We start from the raw sequence: 24882 nt of genomic DNA on the forward strand, positions 1-24882 counted from the left end.
CCCAAATGCATTTACCAGGTAGACCCCAAATCTACCACCCACAAGTGGAGTCTTGAACAAGACATTCTCTGGGTGGTCCAGGCTGCAGCATGATTCTGGCAACTCTGCCCCTTGAAACCCTGCAGAGCTCATTGTCTGTAGCAGATCCAAGCCCTACTAGGAACTTGAGGCAAGGATCTGAAGAGACTCTGGTGTTTTGAGCAAGGCCATGTCCATCAGGTGAACCATCCAGGGTTCTGTGGAGATCAGGCATTCTACCCTGGGGCATCACATGACTCTGCAACCTGGACTGGACGGGATCTGAGAGGCTACCGGCGCACCACGCTGCACTCTATATTCCATTAGAAGCAGGTGCAATGGCACTGGGTTTGAGTTAACCCTGAAGGTACCAAAAAGCTGCCTAGTGGTGCCTACACCAGCAAGGTGGCTGTGGGTAGAGAATAAAAACGTGACACTTGGTTTCCAGGTGGTTCTGCATGACATAACGGCATCAGCAGTGAATGCTGAGTTCCAGCCCCATGCCGGACAGCAGTGGAATTAGCCCAAAGACAGAGCTTCGAGGTCAGCGTGTCCTCTGTCTGAACAGATGGCTTATGTCTGGATCCCGGTACAGAGGCCTTGGAAAGAATGAAACTGGAAGATGGAGACAAGGAGGTCCAGGGAGGAGTATGTTACATAAAACCAGACTTCCTAACATGGGCCTATGTGCCACATCACCAAAGGCTTCTTCCAGTGCGGGGGGCCAGATGGCCCACTCTTCACCATGAAGAAGCCGGAGGCCATGGAAGACATCATCAAACCACGTGTGCCCATCAGGTCTCACTCCAGATGCCTCGCACCTAAAAGCAGGGATGCCACTGTGCTCTGGCTAAAGTTGTCGCCAGGGGAGAAGAGCTATTACCGGCCTGAGGAGGGAGGCCAAGGTTCTCAGGAGTGCAGTGCTCTGAGGAGGGCTGGGTGCCAGGCACCACCTCTGCTTGCACCTTATTACCTGCTTTCTCACCTGCATTAAGAGTTGCCCATATACCCTAAAAGGTTTTCATTTCTTGGGGGTCCCTAGGCCTTCCCTGCAAGGTGGGAGTCATGGAGAGAAGCTGGAGTTCATGTGCATGGCAGCAAATGGAAGCTGCTCTGGTTGAGAAACATTCCTCCAGCTCATCCCAGACACTGCTTGAGGGCCTGCATCTGAACCGGGACTACGGATCTATATACTCTCTTCATCATCTTAGGCAGTCCCGGTTCCCACAGAGTTTGGTTCAAGTGCTTGCTAAGCCACACTAACCTTATAAAATCTTGGTCAACCAGGTCTCCCCTGCCAGCAGCAATCTGCTGGGTGGCCCAAGGGCGCTGGCAATGCCAGGGCAAATGTAGTCACTGAGGCCATGGGTGGAGAGACCCATTCCTAATGGTCTCCCTGCTTTTGAGTCACACACCTGCCAATTCTAGCCTGGAATATTTAAGTCTTCATGGCTTCATCACCTGTAGGGTAAAATACAACCTCTTTGTGGAACCCAGAAGAAATGCGGTCTCCTCTTTGCCTTCTGGGTCTTGGGTACACCAGATTCTGGCCAGCAAAGCCCAGTATAGAGCAGAGGCAGGCCCCTGGCCAATGGTTAGCTTGTGGCTCAGGTCCTGGGTGACATCTGCTCCAGGCCAGAGCCCTAAAGCTCCAGATGAGAGATCACTACACTTTTCCTGTAAAAAGTTAAATATTTTAGGCTTTGCAATTCATATGGTCTCTGTTGCTACTTGTCTTTGCCACTGTAGTAAAAAGAAGTCAATGAATGGGTATGGCTGTGTTCCAACAAAACTTTATTTACAAAAACAGGAAGCAGGCACGTTTGGCCCTCAGACTGTAATTTGCCCATCACTACTCTTGATGATACTCGGATGACCTGGCAGGCTGAGGGGGCTGTGGCCCTGTCGGACCCTCTGTGAGACGGAAACCACTCTCGGGTCTCCTGGTGTGCTGAGGCTGTACACAGGGGCAGAACAGGGCGCTGTGTTTGGAAGTTTCTGACCAAGTGTTGACAGCAGAGGGCAAAACGTGAAGGCTGTGCTGGATAAGGCTGAACCGTCCTCATAAGCAGCACCAACTGCTTTATTCCAGGTCAGGCCCAACTCTTCCACCACAATACCAACATGGTCCCTCGGCGGGCACTGTCTTTACTGGGCCCCTAGGAGTCCCTGCGTTGTGACCTGACCACCAGCCCCTCTCTGGTGATGGCCCAGTTGTAGCTCTTCGGAGAGTCCAATGCTGCTTCCACCCGTGCCTCCAGGTTCTCTCGGGTGATGAAATTTTTCACCTCTTCCTATCGGGAGAGAAAAGCCCAGCTGAACAGGAGCCCCGGGCACATGCCAGCCAGCCAGCCCACCCGGCCTGCTGGCCTCTCACCCCACTGAGAAAGCAGCTGCCACTCTCCCTGGGGAAGCATGCCTGGAGCCCAGGTTCTCTTTGAGAGCCCCTCTGGCCTCCCAGTGGAGTGATATCAGGTTGCTTTGCCACATTGCTCTTTTCTCAGACACTTCAGCCATAGCCCCGAGCGCCAGCTATGAAAATCTCACGTCCTGGTAGGTGAAATCCGTCCCTCAGTGGTCCGTTCTGAATCACTCTAACTCGTCCTTCCCCCTATTACTTTATTTATTTATTTATTTGAGACGGAGTCTCACTGTCGCCCAGGATGGAATGCAGTGGCTCCATCTCGGCTCACTGCAACCGCCGCCTCCTGGGTTCAAGCGATTCTCATGCCTCAGCCTCCCGAGTAGCTGGGATTACAGGCGCACACCACGACGCCCGGCTAATTTTTCTATTTTTAGGAGAGACGGGGCTTCATCATGTGGGCCAGGCTGGACTCGAACTCTTGAACTCAAGTGATACGACCGCTTAGGCCTCCCATAGTACTGAGATTACAGGTGTGAACCACCGCTCCTAGCCACCCTTATATTACTTTAAATCAAGCCTCATCCATTCTCACTGCATTACTCCTAAGTGGTCTCCCTGCTTTTAAGTCACACACTTGCTAATCCCAGCCTGAAATATTTAACCCTTCATGGCTTCATCACCTGTTATGCAAAATACAACCTCTTTGTGGAACGCAGGGTCCCTCCCACAGACCTGCTAAGCACCTGAACACTGTCCAATTACTCGGCCCCCCTCTGGGTCTTTGCGCCTGACTGGCACTCTCTCTCCTCTCCCAAAGCCTGACCTGCCAACTCTAAGTCTGCACATAGCCAGCGCCGGCGTCGCGGTACCCAGAATTCCCAGTCCCCCGCAAGCCGCGAACCGACTGGAGTACCACCCTCCGGAGGCGTTGCCCACCTGCAGCTGCAGCACTTCCTGTTCCTTGCGCTGCACCCAGGCCTGCACCTTTTCGGCCTTGCGGGCCTGCTCCAACGCCTGCCGCTGCTCCTGCTCCTGTTCCTCCTGCCGCAGCCTCGCTATCCTGTGAGGGTCAAGGGGCCGAGGCTGAGCGGGGCCCGGGCTTCTCCCAGGCCGGCCAGGCCGCCCCGCCCCGCCTCCCGCCCCACGCACCGCAGGTCGTGCAGCCGCCGGTTCTCCTCCTGGTTCCAGGCCATCAGCTCGCGGTGCTCGGTGGCGTACTTCAGGGCCTTGCGCTCCGCCAGAACCCCGGCTCGGGCCTCGTACGCCTTCCTCCGCACCTCGGACACGAACTCCATCCTGGGTGCAGAGGCGGCAGGAATCGGCACCCTCTTCGCCCGCCCCCACCTTCGCCCGCCCCCACCGTCCCCAGCGCGCGCGGACGGCCACCTCCCCCCGGCCGCACACCTGAGGGCGCGCACGGTCTGGCGGTAGTGCTGGTAACGCTCCATCAGCACGAAGAACTCCGCAGGGTCCACTGGGGGCGGCATGTTCACGCGCCCGATCTTGGATTTGGCGGGTGGGTCGTAGCGGGTCTTGCGGCCGCGCGCTGGCAGCACCAGCGGGGCCCGGGGCCCGCAGGCGGTCCCCGCGCCCAGGCGGCTCAGCGCGCGTAGCATGGCCGCGTCTCCTCACTGCGGCCGCGCTGCCGGGGCTCCACCGTGCCCCGGAAGCGGCGCGGGGCACCTTGGGACCTGTAGTCCTCGGGCTGTCCCTCACACCTCGCCCGGCCGTGTGGCCTCTGGAACCCAAGCGGCGACCCTGCGGACGTCCGCACCCAGCCCCCAGGCTCTGGCCCAGCCCTCCAGCCAGGGTCCTGGGCCATCCCTTCGTTCCTCCCGCCCGCGGGGCCGGACTCGCCTCCCTCCAGCCCCCACGCAGGGAAAGGTCTCAGCGGGGAAGAGAGGGAGGGGACGAAGGACAGAATTCGAGGCAACAACTTCGGAGAACCTCACAGTTTATTGGAGGACGGTGGGGCGGGGCGGGGCTCGCGGGCTGCGGGCTGCGGAGGGAGAGGTGGCGGTCAGGCCTCAAGACACTAGTCTTCTGACCGCCGAGCTGCCACCTTCCCGGTCCTCTCCCCTCTCGTCCCCCCGTCCCCACCTGGCCTCCCAGAGCTGGACGCGCCCCCGCCTCCCCTAGAAGCCTGAGGATCCAGCGGGTGTGGGGATCTCCAGCTCCCTTGGGCATGCCCTCTTGTCTACCCTAAACAAGCTTGACGCATAGAAACCTGAGCCCGTACACATAAATCAGGCGGTAAGATTTGGCCTCATAGGAACTTACCACTTTCTTCTTTAGTTATCCTGCTTTCCTGATGCACTTTAAATATGTTTGATTTGCAAAATAGTAACCATTTCCCCACGTCTGCCTTCTGCTATGTCTTGGGGAGCTCTGCAGTCCCTGAGATGTTCCTAGTGCACATGGCAGTGACCACCTGGTCCTCTTAGCCCTGTTGTCTATTTGTGTGAGGTTGCATCCCTCACCTCTTTCCACTGGCCCAGGGTCTGTCCATTTCAAGACAGTCATTGGCTCAATTCTCTCCTACTCTACTAGTGACTTCAGTCTTTAACCTAAGTGTTTTATAAGTTGTCTAGAATCCTCCTGGGAAATAGGAAGGATAGCAGACAGCACCCTGCTGTGTGCAGTAGCGGCACTGAGAAATGATTGGTGGTGCTGTGGCAGGGGGCATTCTCAGTGGTGTTTCATTCTCCCCACCCTCCCAGCATCCAACCCTAAGCTACAATGGCCACTGATGACCAGTGGCTGGTCTTGATGCTGGGGACCTTTCATCCCACTCACCAGTAGTGTCTGTGCCAGATGTCGCTTCCTGTGAAGGGACCACCACGCCATGGTCCTGCCCTCCCAGGGCATGCTGTCTTCCAGGCGAGCCAGGGCATCACTTGGGAGGCCATAGGTAGCCTGGGCTGGGCTGCCTGCTGCAGTGCCCAGGGCCCTTCCTTAGAAGGGAACTGATGCTGTCCTCCCTACCCCGACCTCAGGCTCCAGGTGGGTGGGGGAGCCCTCGGCCATCACTTTCTTCCAATCAGGCTGGGAGACACCCACCTGGGGGCCTAAGGGCATTCTGGGGATCCTGGGCTGAGCTGAGGGCTCGCCTTCCTCCAGGGTACCAGCCATGGGACCAGTGCTGAGCCTCTGAGGGTCCAGGGTGAGCAGTCAGCAGCAGCAGGAGCAGGAGGAGGCCTTGCCTGGAACTGGCCATGGCTGCTCTAATGGACAGGGTACAGCATTCAAGGAGCCTTACCTCACCCCCACATCCCCCCCCCTTCCTACAGGGCCACCTTGGAAAACTGGCATCCCGGGGCAGCTTTGGTATCTCCTTACGCCCTTCCCTCTCTGCCACGGCTCTTCGTCCCAAGCACACAGGGGTCCAGATCCTAGGGATCCTGGCCCAGCAGGGGACGATGCTCCAGGGGACCAGCCTTCTCCCTGAGCCCGGGGCACAGAGGCTACCTGCCTTGCCAACTCTGAGGGCCCTCCCACTTGTCCAAGCCCCATCCATCCTTCCTTCAAGGAGTTTCCAGAAGTGGAAGAAAGTTGGAGGGGAACAGAGACCTGAATTCAGGCCAATGGATGGGAGGATAGATGGATGGTCAGGGGAGTTCTCAATATAGGGACGTCTGGAGCACCAGTGCTAGGGAACCAGAGTGGCAGGCCTTCTGCCCTTTTCTCTGTGGCCTGCTCTCTCTTTCATAGTAGTTGCGGATGTGGAATGGATGTGTGGTGTTGATGGGGGTAAATGCTTCTACCCCTTATCCCTCCCATGCCAGGGACAGCAAGCACAATAGATGGTAGAGCTGTTGCGGAGAAGAGAGGAAAAGGGGACTTTTCTGGCATGGTTCAGGGGTGGAGGTGCTTGGGAATGGGGAAGAGGAGCAGCACACCATGGACCCAGGAAAAAGCTCGATCCAGGTGTCCCAGCCCTTAGGGAAGGCTCCCCACTCACCGAGGAAGAGCTGTGGATGAGATGGCTCCTTCAGGCGGCTGCAGGACCTTAGCCTGATGGCCCCAGGATTTATAGAGCAGGCAGCTCCACCCCCAGACTCCAGTGACGTCTTGAGAGGGGAGGGGGAGAAGCTTACTACCCATCCCCCTTCCCAGAGCATCCACTCCACGAGCATTCACCAGGCAGCTGCTGCCCTGAGGCCACCAACAGATGCTCCCTCCCCACCACCTTCCCAGGAGCCTCCAGGCCTGGGACTCCTGCTTCTGGCTGGCCCATGTCCTGGTCTCACCTTCTTACTTCCCAGGCTGCATCTTCAAGCTCCTCATTTTGAGACCTAGAAAGCCCTCACAGCCCTCCCTGATGCCAAAAGAGAATTGCGTCCTGGGCAGGAGAAATGAGGTTCCCCAACTCTCAGCTCAGGGCTTTCCCTGGTGGACAGTGGAGGCCCAAGAGTAGGGAGCCTGGCAGGCTGTTCAGAGGTACAGGGGAGGCTGTGACCGCTGTCCCAGAGGGCTTGTTTGCTCACTATAGAGTGGGTTGGGTGGGACAATCCACATCCACATACCTGGGATGGGTCACTACAGATGGCTGGGTTTGGGTGGGGCAGTACCTACCCAGGAGTGGCTTCTCTCCTGGCGAAGAAGCGGGCCCATGAGATGGGGCCCCACTGTTGGGCCAGTGCAGCCTCCCAGGGCCATCAGCAGCCGGTAGAATAATTTTGTTCCTCAAGGCTCTAACCCCTCCCCAGTCATGGATTTAGACACAACTAGCCTGGCTGCTGGAAGTGGGCTCTTGCCTCCCAGTCTGCGGTCAGCAGCTCAGCTTTCCCTGGCCAGCCATCAGCCTCCGGGGGTCAGGGGCGTATTTACAGGGTTAATAGCCAATCTCCGCGCTTGGGCTGAACAGCATATGGGAGGGCCAGGGTCAGGCTTGGCATTGTGGTGGACAGAGTCATTAGGAGAGCTGGTGCGTCAAATCCTGTGACAAAGATGGGGAAGGGGAGGCATAATGGGCATCAGTCAGCCCTAGACACCTGGACTTCAGCAGCCAAGGCAGGATGGGCACACCTGTGAATTTCCAGACTGACTTATTAGCAGGCACCTGAAACGAATGTGTGGCCCGTATGTTCAGTTAAATTATTTTGGCTTAAATACACAGACTTTGTTAACCGGGTGATTTTTAGGAAAACATTTGCTTTGTGGTTTAGTGAAAATGAATCTAAGTTCAATGTACTAGTTTAGTTCTGCTTGGGGTTTACAGAACGTTTTATTCAAAGCTGGTGTTCATTTAAAAGGGGGATGGGTGCCTTTATTTATTCTCTAATTTGATTGTTTTTTCCTGAAAAATCTAAACGAGAGCTAAGCTTCCTGGGGAAAGCTCTGCTTTCCTTTTTTTTCTGGCAACATACTTAGCTTTTTAGAAATGTTTGATGTCCTTTCTAGACTAGAACTCTAGAACTCTTGTATCCCTCTCAGAACACAGAAAGCCATCTGTTCACCATGGGGCTCCAGTCCTCAGGATATGAAGTCACTGCAGCCCGGAGCTGCGCATACTCAGGCGGGAAAGCAGAGGTTCAGAGGTGAATAAACACTCAGGTGCTGCAGGAGCACAGAGAGGCACAAACTGAGCAGGCGACCTGGGTGAAGGAGAGACAAGTGAGCTGGAGTCATGGACGCAGGGAGTGGCAGCAGAGGGGTGCAGCGTAAGGAACAAAATGGAAAAGGGCCAGCAGGAACTGCTGCAGATCCATGGGGCCAGAGAATGTGGGAGGGTTAGAGGAAAGGAGGGTGGGCCCCTGGGTGTGGGCAGTGGGAGGCAGGCATCTCTGAAACCCTGACATGCGACCAGGATGTGGGGGACTTGGGATTGGAGGAGAGCTGAGGGTCCACAGAGACAGACCCAGAATCCTGACCTCTGAGAGAAGAGACAGTGGAGGAGCAGCTAAAGGGTGAGGATAAGAGGCAGAAGACAGCCGGTGACACAAAGGGGAAGAGACCATGGATCCCTGGGGTTTAGCACCAAGGTGACCTTGGTGAGCAGGGATGAAAAAGAAACATATGCGAATGAAATGAGGAAGAGGGAAGAGACAGAGAGTACAGGCTTTTTCACGTAGTTTCTCATAAACAGGGAAGAACTTAGGCCTGGGGTGGGAGACATGCTGTTTATGTAATTACTTAACTATTTTTATTTTTATTTTTTTTTGAGATGGAGTCTCGCTGTCACCCAGGTTGGAGTGCAGTGGTGTGATCTCGGCTCATTGCAGTTTCTGCCTCCCAGGTTCCAGCGATTCTCTTGCCTCAGCCTCCCTGGTAGCTGGCATGCGCCACCACACCCGGCTAATTTTTGTATTTTTAGTAGAGATGGTTTCACCATGTTGACCAGGCTGATCTTGAACTCCAGACCTCAGGTGATCCGTCCACCTTGGCCTCCCAAAGTGCTAGGATTATAGGCATTAGCCACTGTGCCCAGCCTGTTTTTTTGAGGGTCTCTTTGACCCAGGCTGAAGTGCAGTGGCATAATCACAGCTCACTGTAGCCTCCACCTCATGGGCTCAGGTGATCCTTCCACCTCAGCCTCCCAAGTAGCTGGGACTACAGGTGTGTGCCACCATGCCCGGCTGATTTGTTATTTTTTTGTAGAGACAGGGTCTTGTCATGTTGCCCAGGTTGGTCTCGAATCCTGGGCTCAAGTGATCCACCCGCCTTGGCCTCCCAAAGTGTGGGATTATAGGTGTGAGCCACTGCACCTGGCCTGTTCTTTATTTTTAATGAAAGAGACTTGAGTATTTGGGACAGGGGAACAATGAAGGAAACTGCAACCCAGGAAGGACCTGCCCAAATGAAGTGAGGTCTGAGTGTGGCAGGATGTAGGGCTTTGGGTGTGTGGTGGGTGCAGGCTGTTACTCTTCCCCTATGGAGAAACACTCCTATCCTAGGCCCCTTGGGTCACAACTGACTGGCTGTGGGAAGGGCATCAGATGAAGCGGTCACCCCTGCCCTTTCCACATGACTGTGCTGTGTGAGCCTCAGCACATTTTCCTTTTGGCCTACACTAGTTTCTGTTGGGTTCACCTCTCTTGTAAACATGCAAGCCCCAAGTAGAAAGCAAAAGAGGAGTGAAGAGGGACGCATGAAGGGATGAGGGACACATCTACAGCCTGAGCAAGACAGGGAGCAAACAGCTGAGGTCATTCCTACCTGGAGACACTGGTTTTGCACCCAGGTGATGCCTATCCACTGGACTTCAGCAGAAAACCACTCAGGCCACGGTGGCACACCTTGCTGAAGGCCAGTCTTGACAATAGGAGGCAGCCTGCTGGGAGGCACAAAAGCGCCCGTGAACGGCCTCACCTGCACATTCACTGAGTGGCTTGCTGACCCAGTGCCTGCCCTCCTGCATCGACTTGGACTTGGCCACACAAAGCACTGAAGGGTAGCCTGCAAGGAGCCAGGGGCTGCTCCCCAAACTTGGTACCCCTCACCAGAAATTCCTCAGATTCTGTCTTTGCCTAATTTATCCATATTTCTCTTGAGACTACTGAGTTTTAAGTTTACTGCCTCTTGGGAGTTCCTTAGTTCCTACAGAACTGAATGTCTCTAATGACTCACACTCACCTCCTGTAAACTTCCACAGGGGTCTGTTGCAGCCCTTGCCTCCTGGGTCCCTTCTGCACATCTCCTTCCTTCCCACAAACATCCTGGATATGTGGTGCACAGACAGGCTTCCCTCCTGGAGCCACTACATGTTAACTGCTTTATCTGGACTCTGAGGCCCTCTGTAATGTGGCTCCACTTCGCCTTTCCTCCTTTTCACTCATCTAAATTTCCAGCATCCCATGAGTCTGGTTCAAGTCCCACCTCCTCCAAGCAGCTCAGTAGTGCTGACCCCTAAGCATGCCTCCATGGACCAGGCTGGGGTGCCACCTCTCACTCCATGAAGCCTCTGCGGAGCCTAGGCCTGTGCTGGCTCTTCAAGAAAGGCCCTGCCTCACAACCACAGCCACCAGTTTGCTCTCCTGCTCCTGTAGTAAGCTGCTCATGAGGCTGGGAGGCAGTGGACAGACCCATTCTCCCAACACAACAAAAGATCACACTTCCCCAGCACCCCCTGTAGTTAGGCATAGCTATGACCAGGTGAAAACCCTGTGAAGCCAATGAGTGGAATATGGGGTGGGGTTGAGTGGAAACGAAAAGTGCAGATTTGGCTTCCTGTCCTTAGAAATGAAGCTGCTGGCTCTCCATGCTCTTTCCTCAGGGTGGAATACGGACATGGCAGTGACCCAGCTTCAACCATGAGGATAAGAACAATACCCTAAGGATACTGGGTCTCTGGACAGGGCAGACTGTTATAGGAGACAAATGAACATCCAGCTTCTTTAAGAAAAAAGTTCAACACTTTTGTCTAACATGTCACTCAAAACCAAGTTGGGAATCTAAGACTCCCACCATCCTGACTTCTAGATCCGAGAAACATTCACATTCCCAGAAATGAGGACCCGTATGAAAGAAAATGGAAGCAATTCAACACAATACATGTGGATATAAAGACTTATCCTGGACAGGGTGACACAATCCAGACAGCTTTGTAGCAAAGCACCACAGACTGGAGAGGTCAGACTGGCCTCAGCCCAAAGCTGAGTCAGCTCCACTCTCCCCTGTCCCCCTGTCCTTAAGGAGACTCAGTGAGGACCTGGCCACCTTCCATAGGGAGGGAGGCTGGCCAGGACCACTAAACCAAAGATGTGCTGGCAATGAGAGGAGGGTCCTGGAGATCACCTAAGAACTGGAGAGGCTGTGTTTGGTGGATAGGAGGAGTTGGGGGACTGTGGCCTCTCTCAGATTGCTCAGAGAGAACAGCAACAGCAGGGCCATCAACAGCCGAGGAGAGCCCCAGCCTGTATGGCTGCCCCACCCCCAGACAAAGGGAGAGACATTTCCTCAGGGAGTCAAAGCTTTTATTACCTGATAGTCCCTAGTGTGGTGCCAGAGATACCGCTCTGGTCCTATTACTCCCATGATATAGGTGGTGGGGACAGGGGAGGGGACCAGGGAGCGAGGGGAGGGATATTTACAGTGCATGGTGGTATGGGGACAACCACTTTCCTCTGGAGCTCTGAGTACTTTGTGCTTTTTTTCTTAGTTGGTGCTGAGCTACCTGGAATGGATTTTGTTTTTATCTTCTTTAGGGAAAGATGTATTAACCAAAGCACAATCCAGCCCAATTTCCCGGCTGAGGATTTCACGATATCAGTCCAAACATCACACTATTTAATTCCCCAATAAAACATTGGAAAAAGGACTATCAGTGCTAACACATTTACATATAAAATTTCCACCTAATAGGTAATAGAAGCCTATGTACCAATTTCTAAAACAGTTATAAGATATATACACAATTTGGGGTATATTAACAAAACAGAATATTACAAAATATTAAAGGCAATCCTCCTGGTCCATGGATGCTTGTTGCCGCTTACTTGAAGTTGGCATAATCTGAGAATGCATCAATATATTCCTGCACCACCTTGTAGCAGAACTCATACTGTTCCTGGAGAGTGAAAGATAGGGAAAAAGCCAGGGTTACTGAAGAACACACAGTACCTGTAATTCCTAACAGACTCATTGTTTTTTTTTTTTTTTCGAAGATGGAAAATCAAGAGGAACTGAATGTTTTTGAACTTTCACCTGAGCTCTGATCTGCCTGCCAGAGTTCTGACAGCATTCCCCTTCTGGGCTGAATGCAGCAGACCTTCTACAAGCAGAGCTGACCAGAGCTGACCCAGGCCCTACAGAGGTCAGACATGCATGTGCTGGGCTGGGAGACGGTGCAGCTGAGCATGGCCCACAATTACCATGGCTGCCAGGCTAGCATGCACCCTGGCTCTCAGAACCTTGTCTCCCAAACCTACTAACATTCACTTTTCTTTACTCCTCAAACATTTCTAGCTCCATGGGATTCAGGAAAACCTCTGTGGATGTGTGGCTTGTTAAAAGCCAGACCTCTTAACAGGGAGCCCAAGCCCAAAGGCAGGTACTCCTCCTGGATCTTCCTTACCCACAGAGAAGTGCAGATGAGCCCTGTGGGGCACCCAGATACCCCCTTCTAACCTGGCCCATCCTCTGGCAACAGGGGCTATGTTCCCATTGCTGCCATCCTGCCTCCCAACGTGCTTCCTGTGTATTTGGGGCACCTTGGGAGGGGAAGGGCAGGTCTGTGTTTAGACAGTCTTCTGACTCCTGGGTGGGCCCCTCTGAAGAGCCTCCTCCCTGAGCTGGCCTTGACAGAGAAGGGCTGCAGGTGGTGTGGTGGCAGGGACAAATATGTGGGCAGCATACCAGTGTCTGGACCATGTGTGGCCTCTGTAGCCGTAGGCTCTTGACAGTCTGGAAGACATCCAAAATCCCCTCTGCTTTCACACGCTCCAGGACGGTGCTCAGGGCACAGAAGGTCCCCGTCCTTCCTGCTCCAGCGCTGCAACAGAGCAGACACATTTACCACAGCTGCCATGGCCCTCTGTGCAAGGGGGTGAGTGACAGTGGTAAGTGGTAGACAAAGAGGTGGGGGCAGGCAGCCGGTGCTCGCCTTTGCCCCGTGGGCCCCCACCCAGCCTGGAGGGGTTCTGGGTCGGGAGGCAGTGTACCCTGTGCCCTTCCTGCATGGCCCCATGTATTGTGGAGGGACTCACCTGTTGGACCATGGGGGATGACCTTCACTCATACCCCACCAGCACGGAGCCACTGCTGTCCACCTGCACATGCTGGCCTGAGTTGTCCTGACCTGCCGTTCGCTCAGGTTAGAACTAGCTCTAGTCCTGTCTTTCCCTTTCCCTGACAAACCCCACTCCCTACACTGGTGTGGATCTGCTGATTCCTTTCCGTGTCTCTCACTTTCTTCCTAAATCCCAGGAATCCAGACTCTGACCTTGACGCTATCCCCCTATTCAATGTCATCAGTTGATTCACTCACCAGACACTGAGTGCCTACTCTGAGGCAGGGACTGTGGGGTTTAGCAATGTCCCTAGACAAGATGTGTGTTAAGAGAAGGGAAAAGAGGAGTGGGAGTTCTAGGCAGGGTACTCAGAGAAGGCTTGGACAAAGCCCTGTGGCTGCCTGGGAAACTGGCATCTCAGGCCCACGGCAGGTGTGTGCCCAGGGTGCTGAAGGCCATGCAGTTCATGAAAGAAGAAAGGAGAGTGGTGGGGGTGGGATCAGAGCCAGCCTGTGGTACACACTATCCTCTGCCGGCCCTGGCCAGGGAGCCCTCAGAACATGTTGGGCCTTGTAAGCTGTTGTTAGGATTCTAAGTAAAGGAGTGCATTTTTTCTAAAATGCAATCTCCAGCAACATGCCCCAAACAAAATTCAACTTTTCCCCTCAAACAAGCCTCTTTACTGTCTTTCTTCTGCTGGTCACACCAATCCAGGCTCAAACCTGGGAGACACCCTTGACTCTTCTTCTCTTTCACCCTCTGTTCTTAGTCTTGTTCATTTTTCCTCAATGTACAGACAGGGCAAGCCATACCTACAGTCCACTGTTTTTAAAATAATTGCCCTGTTCTTTTTTCCTGTGCTTCTTAAGGAGGCCAGGCCCTTACCTCACATAGCACAACTGGGGTCTCCACTGCCAGTCTCCCTTGCTGCTCTCCTGCCCACTATCCAAACATTAGTCCTCTAGCACTTATTGTGCCAAGTTCAAGCTCTAAGGTCCTCTCTTAGCATCCAATCCTGTCTTAGCATCAATCTCGACTACCATGTGCTCACCAATATCTTGCTCTTGTGTGGCTTTCTTCAGTCTGACCCATGGTCACCAGCTTCCCGTTTCCCCCTCCTTGCTTTCTCTCTCCCCCTGAGGGCAAGAGTGAGCCATACCTGCAGTGCACGGTGATGGGGTGGTTCCCTGACTGCTGCTGCTGCTTCTGCACGGCAGCGATGATGCTGATCATGCCCTTTCCGTCACTGGGGATGCCCACTTCAGGCCAGCCATGGAAGTGGAACTGCCGGATCTGCCGGCTCTTATTCTCCTTTGGAAGAAAGGGGATCAGGGAGGCAGGGGTAACCCTGCTTTTCCTGGGGGGCAGAGTCTACCCACCACCCATCTTACCCTGGTGTTGGTGACCAGGAGGTCTCGGACGGTATAGCTCTCACATTCCTCCTCCTTCTTCAGTTCCACTGTAATATCTCCATAGGACACCAGTCCATCGGATGGCCAGTACTGGGCACACTTCTCCTGGAGGGACAAGTTGGAGAGGTGAGGGGCTCAGAGTACCACATGTATAGAAGCAGCACTGCCCACGAGCAGCCTGACCCCTCTCAGTACAGCCACCTCTTACGCTGACACACTTCATCCCCAAGGTATTGAAAACTTGCAGGATCATTATATCACATCATTCCAATTAGCTTCCGAGCCTCACCAGAGACTCAACAGACACTGACAGGGTCTGTAAAGAACTCTGACTACAGGCTCACAGGGTATCCAATACTTGGTGGCTGGAGGGAGAGAAGGAGTGAAAATCTTTGTTCCAATTCCTTTCTTTTTCTCCCATGGGGTGTTTTCATAGTTAATGCTGCTTACATCTGCCAGACTGCTAATTCAGAAAATCAGAACCAATTCACATTCCCAGACAGCCACGGGCTTCACCACCGCCCAGGCCACAGTATCCTTTCTCCCTTTTACCTTTATCTCTTTGATCTGCAAGGTACCTTCAAGTTGCTAGCACTCGCCTTTCTGTCCTTGCTAGTGAGCAGGAGGTGGTCTACTGTCTGTCTTTGCTTGCACCTGGCTCACTTCCCTCTACAGCTCCTTGTGGGAGTGGCTGCGTCTCTTTTCATTTCTGTATTCCCCACACCTTGCACAATGCCTGGCACATGGTAGGCTCTCAGTATCTGGTAAATGAATTTGTTCAATGTCTGCAGAACAAGCCAAGGCATAAATACATAAATATAACATCACACAGTTATGCTGCCCATTTCTTTAGAGAATTTTGGGGTAAGATCTGAGATTCTTCACTACTGACAATTGAAAATTCTCAACCATACATATAATGTCATTGAAAGATATGGAAAAAAATTAAGTAGAAAAAGAAGTTGTGAATAGTCTCACAGTCCAAATAAAATCATGATTATTAAAGTGGTGAATCAAGGACATGCCCTGGACTAGCTCTTTTTTTTTTTTTTTTTTGAGACGGAGTCTTGCTCTGTCACCCAGGCTGGAGTGCAGTGGCCGGATCTCAGCTCACTGCAAGCTCCGCCTCCTGGGTTTACGCCATTCTCCTGCCTCAGCCTCCGGAGTAGCTGGGACTACAGGCGCCCGCCACCTCGCCCGGCTAGTTTTTTGTATTTTTAGTAGAGATGGGGTTTCACCATGTTAGCCAGGATGGTCTCGATCTCCTGACCTCGTGATCCGCCCGTCTCAGCCTCCCAAAGTGCTGGGATTACAGGCTTGAGCCACCGCACCCGGCTTGGACTAGTGCTCTTCTACCCATGCTCTCTAGGAGCCCTGGGGATGCCTCAGGGATCGGTGCTCTGGGCCTCTCTTCAACCAGAACAGCCAAAAAAAAAAAAAAAAATTCTCATTAAGGCTCACTTCATCAGGCATTATAATTAGTTTTTATGGCACTGGTGGGTGGAATGGTTTTTGCTACCATAGTGCCTTCTCAACAATGATTTACACAATGTCTCAGCTGGGATGAAGACTTGGCCTTTAAAACCATCAGAACCATGAGGTCCCAACGGGTGTGAGAGTCACAGAGTGTGTGTGCTGGAGGAATTAAGCGTGATCTCTATCTCTAAGACAGAAATACATATCAAGTCTAGGGACTAGATATCAACACTAAAAGTCTCTAATTTTTTTTTTCTTTTTTGAGAGAGTCTTGCCCTGTTGCCCAGGCTGGAGTGCAGTGGCATGATCTTGGCTTACTGCAACCTCTGCCTCCCAGTTTCAAGTGATTCTCCCACCCCAGACTCCCCAGTAGCTGGGACTACGGGTGTGCGCCACCATGCCTAGCTAATTTTTATATTTTTAGTAGAGACAGGGTTTCACCATGTTGGCCAGGCTGGTCTCAAACTCTTGACCTCAGGTGATCCACCTGCCTCAGCGTCCCAAAGTGGGAGGATTACAGGTGTGAGCCACCATATCTGACCAAAAGTCTCTAAATTTTGTATACATGGGTAGATTTTCTCTCAAGATCTCTAGAAGACCAAAGAGGATTTTTTTTTTTTGGTTTTTGAGACAGAGTTTCGCTCTTGTTGCCCAAGCTGGAGTGCAATGGCGCGATCTTGGCTTACTGCAACCTCGGCCTCCCAGGTTCAAGCGATTCTCCTGCCTTAGCCTCCCGAGTAGCTGGGATGAGAGGCATGCGCCACCATGCCCGCTAATTTTGTATTTTTAGTAGAGATGGGGTTTCTCCATGTTGGTCAGGCTGGTCTTGAACTTCTGACCTTCCAAAATGCTGGGATTATAGGCATGAGCTGCCGCACCTGGCCTCAAAGAGGATTTTTAAGATGAGGAGTGACAATGATTTATATTTTCAAAAGGACCAGCAGCTGCCATCTGAAGAACTAAAGGTGGGTTAGAATGAGAGCAGGAGGACCAGTTGCCAGGCCACTGCAGACGAGGCTGCGCATATAAGTCATCCCCAGAGTCCCACGGGCAAGCAGTGAGAGACGAGGGCTTGTTCGGATAACAGCAGTCACGCTGGAGAAAAGTGGGGAGGCTCTGCCTGTATCAGGACTTAGTGGCAGACTGGATGTGAGGGGTGAGGAGAGGGGAGTAAGGAAGGTAACTCTCGGATTTTAGACATGAGCAACTGGGCAGAAGGTGGCTATTTATTTAGAAGGCTAACAGTGGGGTGGACTAGTGTCGGGGGAAGGAGGAAATCAGGAGCCCACATTGGGAAGGGGGACAGGTGACTGGGCTGGAGACGTAGATTCAGGATCCCTGGCATATGGGTTGTACTTAAAGCCACAGGACTGGCTGAGATCCTGAAGGGCTAGTGCCTGAATCTAGTACACTCCAATGTTTTAGAGGATGAGGTCACAAAGAAATAACAAAGGAACTGCCAGGTTAGTGAGTGGGGTGATGCTGTGGAAGTAAGTGTTCTGAGGAGGAGAAGGGAGGCCCTGACTCTATCAAATGCTGCTGTAAGGACAAAAAAAAAAAAAAAAAAAATCATAAAAGAGAAATGACCTGTGGATTTGGCAAGAGGTCAGTTACTGGTGATCTTGACTAAAGCAGTCCCAGGGGGGCCAAGCCTGAAAGGAACAGAGCGAAGAAAGAACTTGGGGGGAGAAAGCCAACTCTTTTTTTTTTTTTTTGGAGATGGAGTCTCACTCTGTCACCAGGCTGGAGTGCGGTGGCGCGATCTTGGCTCACTGCAACCTCCAACTCCCTGGTTAAAGCGATTCTCCTGCCTCAGCCTCCCGAGTAGCTAGGATCACAGGCATGCACCACCACGCCCAGCTAATTTTTGTATTTTTAGTAGAGATGGGGTTTTGCCATGTTGGCCAGCATGGTGTCGATCATTTGACCTTGTGATCCGCTCACCTTGGCCTCCCAAAGTGCTGGAATTATAGGCTTGAGCCACTACGCCCAGCCAAAAGCCAACTCTTTAAAGGAGTTTTGCTGGGAAGGGGTGCAGACAAACAGGATAGTAGCTGGAAGGGAAAGTGGGATCAGCAGATTTTTTTTGTTTTTAAAAGACAGGAAATGTAACATGTATAGGCTGATGAAAGTAGTGGTTAGAGAGGGGAACTGCTGATGGAGGTGGGAGAGAAGATGGTTATAGCAGCAACATCCCTGAGCAGGAAGGAGAGAATGGGGCCAAAGGCACAGTGGACAGCTGGACTGAGAGATGCAGAAACCCTTCTCCACGGTAACAAGAGAGAAGAGAGTCGGTACGGATTTGAAGAGGCTGGTTGTTTGGGGGTGGGAGGATGACAGTGTTCATGTCTGATTTCTTGGAGAAGAATGAGGCCAGGTCACAAGCTAAGGTGTGAGTATGATGGGACAGGCAAGAGCAGATGCTGGAGGTTTCAGGAAGAAAAGGAAGTGCAACAGCATTGCTAGGTGGCACCAATTACCCCTATGAGATTTGTGGTCATGAGTTCAATGTGAGAGCATTTGGCACTGTTTTGTGTTTTTGCCCAGTGATGTTTGCTATATCAGATAGAGTCATATATCTGGGTTTTACTAGACAGCTTGCCATGAAAGTAAGAAAGCATGAGGGACGCTGGGCGCGGTGGCTCACGCCTGTTAATCCCAGCACTTTGGGAGGCCGAGGTGGGCAGATCATGAGGTCAGGAGGTCAACACGATACTAGCTAACATGGTGAAACCCCGTCTTTACTAAAAATACAAAAAATTAGCCGGGCGTGGTGGCGGGTGCCTGTAGTCCCAGCTACTTGGGCGGCTGAGGCAGGAGAATGGCGTGAACCTGGGAGGCGGAGCTTGCAGTGAGCAGAGATCACGCCACTGGACTCCAGCCTGCGCAACAGAGCGAGATTGTCTCAAAATTAAAAAAAAAAAAGCATGAGGGAATAAGGAAAGGTCATAATGATAATGACATACCACAAAAACTCAAATCAGAAAACTCAAACGCTCAAAAACAAAACTCAAAACACAAAAACAGAGTAAGAAGGAAGGTGAGGACATGTTCGGGGTGGCTGATGTTGAGAAAGTGGAGGCATTAATGGCTCTAAGGACTTGATGAAGACAAAAATGAATGGAGTAAAAGAGAATACTGAGGTGGGAGGAAGGAGGCAGTAACCAGGGCGGATGCCTTGTTGAGATTCTAAAGGTGGTGCAGATACAGGGCAGATCGTGACTTGACCACAGGATGAGGTGGCTGAGGAAGCTGAGAAATAGAAAGACTAAGGATAGATGGATCATCCACATGGTGACTGATGCCTCCAAAACCAGAGTCAGGAACGGGCTCAAAAGGAGCAGTAAGCCTGGTGTTAAAGTCATCAGTGGGTAAGGGACAGAAGATAGGGAATGGGTGTTCAAGACCAGTAGAAGAAAAGCTGGGGACTGGAGTTACATCTCAGATTTGTGTATTCAGGTTACGGCCTCTAGATAACAGCATCTTAAAGAAGTGAAATGGAAGCTTTTCTGTCTTTTCTCCTACTTTGTCTTTCCACCAGACAGCATGAAGTCTCTTATGCGATCTAAGGCTGACACTGGTGATGGGGACACACAGCTTTGTGGAGACTAATGCTATCATGTTTCACTATGCTTTAGAGAAGCAGGATGAGGTCTACGGTTGGGCTAACCTAGCATGGGAGTTCCTGGCACTGCTCTGTCTGCCCAGGCTGATGGTCCAAGCTGCAGCTGCTGAGGGAACCCAAGGCTTACCAGGCATCCTGGTGAACCCTTTTGGTTAAAACAGAGCAGAAGGTGGCCAGGGGCAATGGCTCATGCCTGTAATCCTAGCACTCTAGGAGGCTACAGCGGGCGGATCACTTGGGGTCAGGAGTTTGAGACCAGCATGGCCAACATGATGAAACCCTGTCTCTACTAAAAATATGAAAATTAGCTAGGCATGGTAGTGCATGCCTGTAATCCCAGCTACTCGGGAGGCTGAGGTGGGAGAATCGCTTGAATCCTGGAGGCGGAGGTTGCAGTGAGCTGAGACCGTGCCACTGCACTCCAGTCTGGCAGACAGAGTGAGATTCCATCTCAAAAAAAAAAAAAAAGCAGGAGGAGATAATTTAAAATTTTTAATTCCCTTGGGATTTTAATTTATATAGGTATAGAATTTACATTTTGGGATCGGATTTTTTTTCTCTGGGAACTTAATACTGTAAGCGAGGATGGTAGTGTCACTGTATAAATGGAGGCACCTTTCATTGCATCATTTAGGCTTACTGCGTTAATGATCTCTGGAACCTGCACTTGACAACATGAATGGAACAGAAAGTGAACTTGGGGTCCAGTGAGGCCTTGTAAAGAACATCACTAATATCCTGTTCTGATCCACTCAGAAGCTTCTGAGGGCAAGCACCATTGTCTGCTTCACTGGCCCTAGGAAGATAGAGCCTAAGGTACAGTGGAAGGTAGAGGGAGAGGCCTCACTCAGTGGGTAGGAGAATTTGTGTGTGCATGACTCTTCTCCCCACTGCCACACACATGAAATGCTTCCTGGCCCCCTGCCCTTTATTCTTACTAGGTCCTTTCCAAGGATGGAAGAGCCTGCATCTGATGGGACAGAGGTGGAGATGTTCACTGGGCCACATTTTATCACAGGGCAGTGGGCTGAGATGGTCCTTGTGTTCGTGGTTCCAGCTGTTTGGCCTGCTCTTTGGTCCTGCCCATCACAGATCTGGAGGGCAGGGGTGCAGGAGGAACCACATGTAGGGCCCCGGTCTGATCTGCAGGTTCCAACACGGTTGATCAGAGAGGGCTGGGAATAGGCACCTAGCTCCTGAGAACACGGTGGCTCATTTCCTAAATGGCCTTTGTTACTCAGGTGTGTGCTTCCTTGGGTGCAAAGCCAAGCACCTTAACCAAACCTCCCACCTCATCAGTATTGTTATTAATGATGATGAAGATGCTGGGCGCGGTGGCTCACGCCTGTAGTACCAGCACTTTGGGAGGCCAAGTCAGGCAGATCACCTGAAGTCAGGAGTTTGAGACCAGCCTGGCCAACATGGTGAAACCCCATGCCTACAAAAATACAAAAATTAGCTGGGCATGAATGGTGGGTATCTTTGATCCCAGCTACTAGGGAGGCTGTGGCAGGAGAATTGCTAGAACCTGGGAGGCAGAGGCTGCAATAAGCCCATATTGTGCCATTGCACTCCAGCCTGGGTGACACAGTGAGACTCTGTCTCAAAAAAAAAAAGATGATAGAGACCTACAAAGTATGTCTGTTGATTAGGTACATCATACAAGTCTAAGAAGAATAGCTAATGAGTTAAATGGCTGATTAAAATTCAAAAAAATGCCGGGCACTATGGCTCAAACCTGTAATCCTAGCACTTTGGGTCAACAGGTACGTGGATCAATTGAGCCCAGGAGTTCAAGACCAGCCTGGGCAACATGGTGAAACCCTGTCTCTACAAAAAAAATACAAAAACTAGCCGGGCGTGGTGACACGTGCCTTTAGTCCTAGCTACTTGGAGGGCTATGTGGGAGGATCACTTGAACCTGGGAGGTTGAGGCTGCAGTGAGTCGAGACCGTGCCACTGCACTCCAGCCTGGGTGACAAAGTGAGACCCTGTCTCAAAAACAAACAAACAAACAAACAAACAAAACAACCTGATGTAATGAAACATCAGGGTGAGCAAATATTGTAAAGCCTTGTACCAAAGTTAACGTAAGTACAGATGGGGAACAAGAAGTGACTTGGGACAACTAATGTAAAACATACTTTGTATTTTAAATGTTTGACTATAAATTCAATGAGTCATGAGTGGGTGCCATCTTTAATTCCTCCTCACTTCACCCTCTCTGGGATAGCACCCTCTCACTACCCGAGTCCAGGCCGCCAGCATTACTGCAGCAGCTTCCGCATTTCTAAAGCATCCTCCTCACTGCTGCCAGAGGGATTTTTTAAAAAATCACAAACTGGATGTTGTCAAGGGCTCTTCAGCTCCTTTGTGAAGATCAAACTCTTCACTGTGGCTTAAAGGAATTTTCTCACCAGGCCTTGCTAGCTTCTCTCCAGGCCCATTCTCTGGATTCTGATCCCTGCTAAGTGACACTCCAGATATAATGAATCACTCATTTTGCTGCAATGTGCAACTTCAACAGAAATAATTTTTAAAAAAATAAGCATTATCAAAACACAGACTGGGTTCCCCTGTAATGTGGGGGGTGAGGGCGATATCCCTGGATTGAATGTGCTTAGTAGAGGCTGTATGATTCTGACTCAGGAACAATATTAGGAGGTTTCCTATACTGAGAGGAAGTTGACCTAGGGGACTGCTAGGGTCCCTTTTTAGTATGAGTTTCCATACAACTCTGCTTTTTAATTGACCTGAGGGCTTTTTTCTTTAAAAGATTTCCTTATTATTGAATATTAGACTGTAAGTTTCTTGTTTGTGCAATTTCTTAAATTCTACTGCTTTATTTTATGTAGTCAGCAATGAGGCAATCCCTTCTTAGGGACACTCATACTGGGTCTACCTCAGAACCTTGATCTAGCTGCCTTGCCTGGGGCACTGGGAAGGAGAGGGTGCCCTGCCTGGAGCACTGTGCAAAGGCTAGGCTCGGGGGACTGTATTCAGGAGAAAGTGAAAGGGTGTGAGCTGTCTGGGAATAACATGGAGGCTCAGATCACACTGCTTTTCTAGTCTTGGGAGAAGCTAATGACTGCTTAGACACCAACTGGCTGGGCAAGCCTGGAAATGCATATGTATTTATATACCTTTTAAGTATGTACTTATACTATGCAAATGTACTCTTTGGACCGTATAAGTCAAAGACAAGGTCCAAACACCTTCTTGCCTTCCCAACCTCCCCATTTACACACACACCTTTTCATGCTGTCTCTCACCGCCCAGGACCTTGAAGCTCACCTGGCCTCTCTCCTCCAGTTCTGTTAGCATCACGATAGAGCAGGATTTCCACTCCCAGATCATTCGCCAGAAGTCCTCAATTGTGTGGAGAAGAGGGCCCTGGCTGGCGATATAGGAGTCCTTCTGCCGGTAGCCCTGCACAGGCCAGGTTAATTGCAAGGGTGAGATGGTTTAATCAGAGAGGGACTAGTGGAGAAGACAGGCCACTAGGAAGGGATGGGGACTGCTTGGAGGCAAACTCAGCCCATAAAGAGCTCCCCTGTGGCCAAGGACTAAATCCTATCTGACAAGCTGGTTGCTTTCTATAACAGACAGGGAAGTGGAAACAGGGATTAGAGCTAGGATGAAGAGGACAGGAATGGGAAAGATCAGAGGGCAGCCAGGTTCCTCTTGGCTGTGGTCTGCACTGTGAACTTTTTCTTCCAGGTATTATACTGCTACATGCCATCTGTTTTTTCCCCACCTTCTGCTCTACAGAGCTGGACAGACCTAACGTACAGGGTGAGTGGGTGGGTGAGTATCAATTCACTATTTGTTGACTGATTCAAACATGATCCTCCCCAGCAGGTATGGGAGGGAGGCACCGCAAATCCTGGCTGAATCTCCATGGGGTGTTGGGGGCTTAGGGGTCACACCCACCACTTACATCAATAAAGGATGCGTTCACATAGTCTGTATTCTCTTCGCCCCGCTTAACTGGAATGATCACTCTGTTGAATTCATCTGTAAGAAGGACAGCGGCTCATAGCTAGCCAATATCATTTGTCTTCTCCCTCTCCTTGCACTGCTCCCACCTCAGGCCCTGGGCAGACAGAATCCCAGCTGGGCAAGGACATGTCTATTCCTAGCTCATTAGGGAGAAAGCCTTTGGCTTTTACATTCTTTTATTTCCAGAAGCCACTAAGGTGCAACAAGAGGCAACGCCATGTTGTTAACTGGATGCAACAAGAGGCAACGCCATGGTTTTTGTCTACAAGCCAATCATTAACTAGTACCTGAGAAGTGGAAGAGGTGGAGGGAATTGAGGGATGGGGCAATAAGGCTCTGGAGTGGAGGGAGGGCTCTTACATGGAATGATCTGTAAAACACGGTTCTTCTTCATGTTGGCTGGAAGGTTTCCAGTCCGCATCTTGTCATTCTGGATTTTGATTGATGTTAACTTCTGAATTGGGAAGGGGAGGGGAAACATTACTAATCCCAGTAACTGAACTTGACAAGATTATACCTGTCACTTGGACTGCACCTTCAGGCCACTCTGGCTCCATACTGCTCTTCTCACCAGGGCCCTGACCTCTGTTCCCATATGTTCTTGTTGGAACCCTGAAGCCAAGAGCCTGTTTGGGAAATGCTATCTTCCAGGCTCCTGTGGACTCTCTTGAGAGTCTCCTGGCCGGCAATTTTGTGATCCTGGAGCAAGGGATCCCAGCATCGTAGGAGGAAGTATGTCCACTCTGCAGTTCCACCCCCAGAGGCTGCCTTAGGCTCTTCAAAAAAACTTATTCAGAATCGCATCCTCCCTTCCCCTGATTCTGAGGCTCCTTCTTGACATTTGCTGTTCAAAGTGTAGCCCATACACCAGCAGCGTTGGCTCCATCTTATTAGAAATGCAGAATCTCAAGCTGGGCTTGGTGGCTCATGCCTGTCATCCCAGCACTTTGGGAGGCCAAGGTGGGCAATCAACTGAGGTTAGGAGTTTGAGACTCGCATAACCAACATGGTGAAACCCTGTCTCTACTAAAAATTAGCCAGGGGTAGTGGCACGTGCCTGTAGACCCAGCTACTCATGAGGCTGAGACAGAAGAATCCCTTGAACCCGGAGGCAGAGGTTGCAGTGAGCTGAGATCGCGCCATTGCACACCCCAGCCCCAGCCTGGGTGACAAGAGTGAAACTCCATCTCAAAAAAAAAAAAAAAGAGAGAAAGAAATGCAGAATCTCAAGCTGTAACTCGTATCTGCTGAATCAGAACCTACATCTTTTTTTTTTTTTTTTTTTTGAGACAGAGTCTTGCTCTGTCACCCAGG

General features: G+C 51.4%; 4 protein-coding genes across 6 annotated transcripts in view; 1 reads left to right on the plus strand and 3 right to left on the minus strand.

Annotated features, from left to right (window-relative positions):
* Positions 1–24882, plus strand: part of FSTL5 (follistatin like 5) — a 1059117-nt gene that overhangs the window by 207030 nt on the left and 827205 nt on the right. The gene's annotated exons all lie outside the window — the stretch shown is intronic.
* On the minus strand, positions 1792–4118 carry LOC116418737 (28S ribosomal protein S26, mitochondrial). Its single transcript, XM_031935307.1, has 4 exons — positions 3788–4118; positions 3533–3679; positions 3320–3443; positions 1792–2312 (listed from the first exon to the last, which is right to left on the minus strand). Exons 1-4 carry the CDS (start codon positions 3997–3999, stop codon positions 2178–2180), a joined length of 618 nt encoding a protein of 205 aa, XP_031791167.1. The 5' UTR covers positions 4000–4118; the 3' UTR covers positions 1792–2177.
* On the minus strand, positions 4332–8475 carry LOC116418738 (progonadoliberin-2). The gene is made up of 4 exons (XM_031935308.1): positions 6345–8475; positions 5444–5607; positions 5180–5316; positions 4332–4382 (listed from the first exon to the last, which is right to left on the minus strand). Exons 1-4 carry the CDS (start codon positions 6485–6487, stop codon positions 4332–4334), a joined length of 495 nt encoding a protein of 164 aa, XP_031791168.1. The 5' UTR covers positions 6488–8475.
* Positions 11281–24882, minus strand: part of LOC116418736 (receptor-type tyrosine-protein phosphatase alpha) — a 31602-nt gene continuing 18000 nt past the window's right edge. The window contains exons 3-9 of the mRNA XM_031935306.1: positions 23929–24022; positions 23507–23583; positions 22861–22995; positions 14445–14570; positions 14213–14364; positions 12680–12815; positions 11281–11891 (exon numbers count right to left, since the gene is read on the minus strand). Of these exons, the coding sequence (XP_031791166.1) occupies positions 11817–11891; positions 12680–12815; positions 14213–14364; positions 14445–14570; positions 22861–22995; positions 23507–23583; positions 23929–23989 (762 nt within the window). The 5' untranslated portion in view covers positions 23990–24022 and the 3' untranslated portion in view covers positions 11281–11816. The remainder of the gene's footprint in view (positions 11892–12679; positions 12816–14212; positions 14365–14444; positions 14571–22860; positions 22996–23506; positions 23584–23928; positions 24023–24882) is intronic.

Source organism: Piliocolobus tephrosceles, chromosome 3 (assembly GCF_002776525.5).
Source record: "Piliocolobus tephrosceles isolate RC106 chromosome 3, ASM277652v3, whole genome shotgun sequence".
Taxonomy (NCBI): Eukaryota; Metazoa; Chordata; class Mammalia; order Primates; family Cercopithecidae; genus Piliocolobus; species Piliocolobus tephrosceles.

Coding starts and splice junctions, on each gene's coding strand:
- LOC116418738 (XM_031935308.1), bottom strand. CDS start 6,487: ATGGGTAGTAAGCTTCTCCCCCTCCCCTCTCAAGACGTCACTGGAGTC. Junction 5,317..5,443: donor GAATGCCCTTAGGCCCCCAG/GTGGGTGTCTCC, acceptor TGGGCACTGCAG/CAGGCAGCCCAGCCCAGGCT. Junction 4,383..5,179: donor ATCTGGCACAGACACTACTG/GTGAGTGGGATG, acceptor CTCCCTCCGCAG/CCCGCAGCCCGCGAGCCCCG.
- LOC116418737 (XM_031935307.1), bottom strand. CDS start 3,999: ATGCTACGCGCGCTGAGCCGCCTGGGCGCGGGGACCGCCTGCGGGCCC. Junction 3,680..3,787: donor CAGACCGTGCGCGCCCTCAG/GTGTGCGGCCGG, acceptor CTCTGCACCCAG/GATGGAGTTCGTGTCCGAGG. Junction 2,313..3,319: donor AGGAAGTGCTGCAGCTGCAG/GTGGGCAACGCC, acceptor CTCTCCCGATAG/GAAGAGGTGAAAAATTTCAT.